The sequence below is a fragment of the Elephantulus edwardii genome, unplaced genomic scaffold (genome assembly GCF_000299155.1).
Source record: "Elephantulus edwardii isolate Elephantulus edwardi_28Jun2011 unplaced genomic scaffold, EleEdw1.0 scaffold00116, whole genome shotgun sequence".
NCBI classification, from domain to species: domain Eukaryota; kingdom Metazoa; phylum Chordata; class Mammalia; order Macroscelidea; family Macroscelididae; genus Elephantulus; species Elephantulus edwardii.
In genome coordinates this window covers 8,856,083-8,863,157 of record NW_006399866.1, presented here as the reverse complement: position 1 = coordinate 8,863,157, position 7,075 = coordinate 8,856,083, and the positions used below count along the sequence as shown (strand labels likewise).

Here is a 7,075-nt window from a genome sequence, read left to right as displayed (position 1 = left end):
CAGCAGCAGCAGCAGCAGCAGCGCTCGGAGCCGGAGCTGTGTGGAGCGGTGTGCTGGGCCAGAACAGAACCGGCTGAGCGGGCCCCGAGGCCCCCCGTCATGGCCCGGAATACGCTGTCCTCGCGCTTCCGCCGAGTAGACATCGACGAATTTGACGAGAATAAATTCGTGGACGAACAGGAGGAGGCGGCAGCGGCAGCAGGGGAGCCAGGCCCGGACCCGAGCGAGGTGGACGGACTCCTGCGACAATATCCTTTCCCGGCGCGACGCCCTAGGGTCTCACGGCCTTGTTCTCCTTCGGTCTGGCTTCCCTCTTCCCTATCCTCGGCTCTGACCCCTTAGGCCCCTGAACCCTGGCCCTCTCAGTTCCGTCTCCCCCCTTCAGGTCAGTCTCCCAGTACTTCTCCTGTTCGGTTCCGCTGCGGCCCGGTTCCTTTCGGTCCCGATCTCCTCATTTACCTCTGTCTGAGCCCAGCTCCGTTCACGTTATCGCCCTACTCGCCTTAACGGCCGGGTCCCTTGAGCGCCGCTTCTCTGCAGGTCCCGGGAACTTGGCCTCACTCGGCGGTTCCCAGGAGCATGCAGGACCCTGTATCTCCAGGGGGGCCCAATGCCCCTTATTCCTCAAAATGACTTCCCCAGTTTCATCCACCCCTGCCTTCTCAACCCCTCCGAAAGTCTTTGAGCACCCCGTTTCTCCATCTCTCCTTTTCCGGAAATGGGGCCGTTCACCGGCTTAGTCGGGAGGTGAGCCTGGCGGCCTGGGGCGGCTCCTGGACCTTCTTAGGCCCGATTGTGGCACTTGAAATAGGTGGGTGATTGGAAGGAAGGACCTGTCAAGGAGTGAAGGTGCACCCTTAGTCCAGCCTTGAAGTCTTGAGATTGTGCACCCCTCATGCCAGAAACAGTCTGACTCTCGGTTCGGTGCCCCCTTTCTAATCTATTCTTTTCTTCTGAACACTTGAGCTTGGTCTTAGCCACACTCAACAAGTGAGTTCTGGCTTCTCGAAAAGGCTTCTTGTGGAGATTCTTCTTGTTCAGGAAGCAGAAGCTAAAAATTAGTAGTTTAGCGCTAAGAAAAACCAGCCAGCACAAAGCAGAATGTGAAAGTAGAGCCCATGACTGGAAATGACTATTCTTGCGACCACAGAAGAGGTGTATTTAGGAAAAAGATTAAAAATAGAGGTGGTTGTCACAGCCTGCTTGGTCCCTTAGCAGTTTGTACACGGGAAACAGACTTATTTTCACAGAAAGACCTTTTCTATATTCAAACGGTGTTACAGGAAGTACCCTCCCCTCCCCCGACCTTGCCAGGGCAGGCTTGAAGCCTCATGCTGTATATAAATTAGGTTCTTGGGATTTAATCAGTTGACTCAGCATGGGAAGTCTCATACACTGCCTTTGGGAGGAGCCCTGCGGTGCTGCTCCACTGTGCCTTTAAAACAAAAACCTTCAGCCTTTCTTTGTTTGAACAAGAATATGTTTTTAAAGGTGGAGGATTTGAAGTTGTATTTCCTGCCCCATCACCTCAGTTATCCACTGGTGAAATGGGGTCATGGGAAGGACACTCAGGAGAGAAGGTTGATTCTGCAGCCTAGTACAGGACCTGGCTATTGGACTTCAGGTTTAGGCCTGTGGTGTAGAACTTTGATCCCACAAAAGGGCAATTCAAGATCCATTTACTATTGCCTTGGATTTGTTCCTGTAGGGACTAGTGGAAGGTCGTTTCTTGGTCTGTCTCTGATTATTGAACTCCTTAGGTTGGAGGCTTTGGTTTGGCACATCCTGAGGATAGTAATTCGTCCCACTGATGGGAGGACAGAAACCTGTTACCATGGAGAGTGTACCTTATGGGGTTTGGAGAAAGGGAGGTTAGCAGATGCACAGCCCAAAAAGGGGGAGGTGAAGGGAAGCAATATTGAGTCCCTATCATGTATCACTTATTGGACTTAAATTAGATCATTGAATTGAAACTACAGAAAGACTTTTAAGTAGGAATAAAGGTTGACTAATTAGGGTGAGGGAAGGAGAATCTGCCCTAGCATTGTATTGGAAAATGGATCATAATGGGAGAACGGGAGCGGTACATCCACACAGACCCAGCCATATTAACCTCTGCTTTGTGTCCTTGGGCAGGCCACATACTCTTTACTTTCTAAATGGAGAGGAGCCTTGGTGGTGTAGTGGTTGCAGAATTAAGCTAACCAAAAGGTCTGGTTTAAACTCACCAACGATTCTGTGGAAAAAAGGTGAGGTGGTTTGCTCCCATGAAGATTTATAGCCTTGGAAACCCTATGGGCAGTTCTACTAAGTCCTACAGGGTCACTGTGAGCTGGAAGAGACTTTGCAGTGAGTCTTCACAGGTTCCGTAGGAGCATGACAGGATAGCAGGAGTTGCCCCAAGAGAGACTGACATAGTACTGAGAACACAAGTGTCACCATAAGGCATCTTGGTCTGCTAGGGATTGTAGAGCTTAGACACAAGTAACTTCAGTTTGAAGGTCAGCTGGACAATTTAGCTTTGTGACCTTGGGCAGGGCATTTCCCTTTCTGTGTCCCAGTTTCATTGTCTTTAAAATGGGAATATTTATCAGGAGGTTTCAGCAGTAATGAAAAGACATTATTAATAATAAGAGCACCAGCCATAGGAGCTAAGACTGTATAGGTACTATAACAGTCTCTTTTTCTTCTCACTGAAGTATGGCTTACCTGAATAGTGGTTTTGAGCAGTTTGTACTCCCCTAGCTCTGGGAGTACATATTTGATTAATTCTTGGGATGTGCCACTGAAAACTAGTGAGTAGACGCCAGGGGTACTGCACAACAAATACTCATCCAGTCCAACATGTCAGTAGTGCCACACTTTGGACAGGGTTCCCACAGCTTTCACAGCCTATTCTCTGAAATGGCAGCTTAGTAAATGATGTGTGACTGCAGAGCTGCCCTTTTCCCCAGATCCTCCAGTTGATAAAGGTCCTTTACCATCTGAGATTATAGTAAATGTGTAGCAGATGTGGTGGTAAGTAACAATGACTCCTGGCATCCATGTCACGACTTTGTTAGTCATGCTGGATTCAAATGAAGAGTATGCATCCTTAGGAGCTGCCAGTCTACATTTTCAATTAAGCCTGTGGGATTCAGCTTATTGCTTTCAAGTAGGTGATACTGTATTGACTTAGCTCACGGTGTCTTCATGTGTGTTAGAGTTTCACCGTAAGATATTTTTGCTGTAATTTACAGAAGCACACCGCTGGGCCATCTTTCTACAGAGCTACTGAGTGGGCTCACACCACTAGCATTAAGTTAGCAAACAGTCACAAAACTGCTTGTGGCACCCTGTCTCCTTTGCATCACCCAAACTGATGGTGTTTTTTTTTAATTGCTTTGGGGACCCCAAATTGACAGGGTTATAAATTAAAAGGTTTCAGTGACTGATATTTAATTAGCCTGAGCTTTAATTGGCTGGAGAAAAGGAAAGAATGGGCTGCCCCTCATATATGGAGGATGGATCACAGGAGGACATCAGGCTAGGGATTGTCATCTGGTAGCTTGATCTCAGCTAAGATGGAGCCATGCCAGGGAAGAAGATAGATTCTGCCTTTTTCTGTCTTTATATGTGGGCATTGCTGCATGAACAGGAGTAGAGACCCGATTGGGCAGACGCCATTCCTTGTTCTATTTTTGAAGCTTTTTGGCTGAAGCCAGTGTTTCAGATGAGGAAATGAAAGTCAGCTGATGTAATTCAGTTTAAAATAGGTGTCATCTTTGGGGACCTAACCCAGATTGCAGTTTACTCAGCAAAGAATATGGTTGCAGAGTTGCAGCTAAGGTTTAGGGCTAGGGGAGAGGGTTGGCCTGCTTTGTTGGCACAAAGTTCTTTTAGAGAATAAATCCCCTTTGAGTAGCAATTGGATTCTCACTGACCTGGGAAGGTCCTCTAAAGCCATTCAGTTGCTGTTGATTCCCAGGCTTTCTGTCTGCGGCACCTTTAGTGGGTTCAGACTTGGAACTGAATCTCCTTTTCAGTTAGCAGCTGACTACACTAACTATTTGCATCACCCAGAAAGGGTCTGTGAGTTATGCTGCAGGGACAGTTGTGCTACTGATACCTTCCCAAGTGACTGCTCAAACTTGCTTAGAGGGAAAAAGGTTAAAAGGGGCAGAAAAAGGAATGTGCAGAGTTGGCAGAGGTCTTCTCCCTCCTCCCATGGCTCAAGAAAGCTACCTGCTGTCCTCAGTTACTGCCTGCCTGGAGGCCGAGGCAGTGGGTAGAGGGGAGTGGGTAATTGGAAGGTCTCATTTGGTTGGACTCTCTTGTGCTGCTTTTGAAACAAGTTTGTTATGAAAGCATGAACAGTGCTTGAGCCTAAGCATCCTTAACTGGTGGTGGTGCACAGGGGACATGCTTCGGGCATTTCATGCAGCCTTGCGGAACTCTCCAGTCAACACCAAGAATCAAGCTGTGAAGGTAAAGTGGTCATGTGGCGTGTGGGGCAAGGGCTGTGGCTGTCCATCTCCCCAGCTGGGCTAGGAGCGCCCTGGGGCTCCGGGCAGTGTCTGCTTCATCTCTGCATTAGTGGGTAGCTGCCAGGAAAGAGAACTGGCACTAGGCAAGACTTGCAGGGAAGCCTCCTGGTTGAGGCTCCTCTGACATCAAAGCTGTCAGTGTTTATAGTAAGAGCTCCCCAAAGAAATGTTCACTCCTCCAAGGGCCTCATGGGGTGAGAAATCAGCCCAGGCCTGTTGATTAGAAACACAGATAAATTAGCTTGCTCTGTGGGGCTTAGCAGCTGTTAGGTTTTTATAGGTTATTGAGTAGTCTTTATCTGAATTAGGACTTTTAAGAAATATTTTATCAGGCTTTAGATGAAAGGTTAGAAATTAGATATTTTTGCCCAATCATTATTTCATGGACAAATTATTCTTCTCTGCATAAGGATTTTAAGTGCCCTTTTAAAAAAATTAGGTAAAAGGAGAAAGCTGTGCTTATTGTACCATTGAGGCTAGCTAAAGTTTTATTGAGGGACAGAGATATACCTGAAGTTAGGGTCTCAGTATCTTGTGTTGTATCTCTGTGTACCCAATGCTGCATCTTCTCAGAGGTAGAGAAATGGCCTTTCTGTGACTGGGTATGAACACAGATGGAAGATGCAAGTGAAGTACGTTTTCCATAATTATGATCTTGTGGAGTCCAAGTAAGGCCTTACTGAAACAAAAAAGGGGTGTTTTTCCCCTCCCAAGTAAGTCACCCCCCTAAAAAAAAGTGTAATAATTTATGGTATAAATGATATTTTGAAATTTAAATTAAAATTTCAGCCCCAGCTTCTCATACAAATTAGCACTGGACTGTGCTGCTACTGAGTTCTGACCACTTGTTTGATGTTGCTGTGCCTACAGTGGGGGACTGGGCTGTGCCTCTAGGCCTCACCCCCTTTCTCTTTCTCCTATAGGAGCGAGCTCAGGGCGTGGTGCTGAAAGTGCTCACAAATTTTAAGAGCAGTGAAATTGAGCAGGCTGTGCAGTCACTGGACAGAAATGGTGTTGACTTGTTAATGAAGTACATTTATAAAGGGTTTGAGAAGCCCACAGAAAATAGCAGCGCAGTGTTACTCCAGTGGCACGAAAAGGTATGTGAACACATTGCTCCAGCAGGTAGCCCTGTCTTACCCCAGGGTTCAGACCCATGGGATAGTCTAGTTTGATAGTCATGTGAAAATAAGGGACAAACCTATATTGAATCACTTACATCCCCTAAGGAAGCATCTAGTAAGGATCTGGTCTCTAGTAATTCCAGTTGTTTCTGCTTTTAAGCTGCTGGTTTATGACAGACAGAATAGGGTGTTTTTGATACAGACAAGGAAAGGGACTCCCACCCAGTTAGGTGAGTGGCTGGCCGGGGCTCTGTAATACTTTCTTTGTACTGGTATAAACAGTACAAAAGTAGCTTTGGGTGCTTTACATCTCCTGCTTTTAAGGGTTTCCAACCTCAGTTTCACTAAGGAAGGAGTGGAACAGTGGGCAGAACCCTTGATCTATCTAGAGCAGAAACTCTTGTCTTCCCATTGCTTGGGTCAGGTGTAGGCCAGGCCTGTATTGCCTTGCCTGTGTGCCATTGTGGCCCAGCCCACCCTCTGTACTCCCCTTTGCTCTCTAGAGTTAAAATAAGCATGCCTACCATTAAAGGGCTGGTGACCAAGATGCCTCTAACATAATCTAAAAGACTGTGGTTCCCTTACTGATGGGTTGTTTGAGGCAGCTTAAGTTCTGGGCTGGTCCTTTTTGGGTTTCTCTCCTTTTTGGGTTTCTCTCTTAGACTCATCTTTTGAGTTCTGAGCCTAGGTGAAAGCGACTATGTTTAGAGCAGCTGAGCAGCCTGTTTAGGCCAGACCCTTTTCATACCAGTAAGGCGACTCAGTGCCCAGTCCTATCTGGCTCTTGAGGATGCCAGGTGTCAGCTTTTCAGGTGGGTTAGTGTGCATTTAAGTACCTGGGGCAGGGCTGGCAGGGAACAAGTGTGTTTTTCAAAAGGCAAACTAGTAGGGGTGGGTCTGCTGTGTGGGGTTGATAAAAATGTTCTCAAACGGAATTTATCTTGGGTCCTTAGTTTTAGGGCAGGGCTTCTTCCCTGGAGTGTGCCTCCCCTGTTGCTGCCTCCTGCGTTCTTACAGGAATCCTTTCACAGGTCTCTGTGTTAGGACCTCACTGAGGCAGTGTATGGTCCCATCTCCCTGGCAAGCCAGGCTCCTTCCTCTTGGTCAGCCAGGTCTCATTTGACATATTTCCTTTTCCTGCCCCCACAGGCATTAGCAGTAGGAGGACTAGGCTCCATTATAAGAGTTCTTACAGCAAGAAAGACTGTTTAAAAATAAGAGACTCATGTTACCTTGAGAAGATAAGAATTTTGGATGCACAGACTGGTGAAGAAGGGATTGACAATGGATCATCTTCCTAGGAACTCCCAACTAAACTATTCAGGACCTGCATCCTCTGAAGTGTATTTTATTTTCAGGGTGGAGGGAGAAATTGTCTGTTTCCTAAATCCTTTGCAGGACCTGATAGTCTGCCTTGTCTATACA

At 47.0% G+C, this 7,075-nt stretch overlaps 1 protein-coding gene across 2 annotated transcripts; it reads left to right on the top strand.

The window, feature by feature from the left end:
* The first annotated feature begins 99 nt into the window (after positions 1 to 99).
* On the top strand, positions 100 to 6,862 carry ARPC5L (actin related protein 2/3 complex, subunit 5-like). 2 transcript variants are annotated; one of them, XM_006892572.1, is made up of 4 exons: positions 100 to 228; positions 4,348 to 4,467; positions 5,450 to 5,626; positions 6,800 to 6,862. In XM_006892572.1, the coding sequence occupies exons 1-4, from the start codon at positions 100 to 102 to the stop codon at positions 6,860 to 6,862; spliced, it is 489 nt and encodes a 162-aa protein (XP_006892634.1). The 2 variants fall into 2 exon arrangements, with proteins under 2 accessions (XP_006892634.1, XP_006892635.1); XM_006892573.1 differs by having other exon boundaries at positions 100 to 248; positions 4,395 to 4,467.
* The last annotated feature ends 213 nt before the right edge of the window (positions 6,863 to 7,075 follow it).

Bases quoted from the DNA above. Each gene is read 5' to 3' on its own strand.
- ARPC5L (XM_006892572.1), top strand. From the start codon at position 100: ATGGCCCGGAATACGCTGTCCTCGCGCTTCCGCCGAGTAGACATCGAC. The intron at 229-4,347 runs GTGGACGGACTC...TTGTTATGAAAG, and splicing joins CAGGCCCGGACCCGAGCGAG to CATGAACAGTGCTTGAGCCT. The intron at 4,468-5,449 runs GTAAAGTGGTCA...TTTCTCCTATAG, and splicing joins CCAAGAATCAAGCTGTGAAG to GAGCGAGCTCAGGGCGTGGT.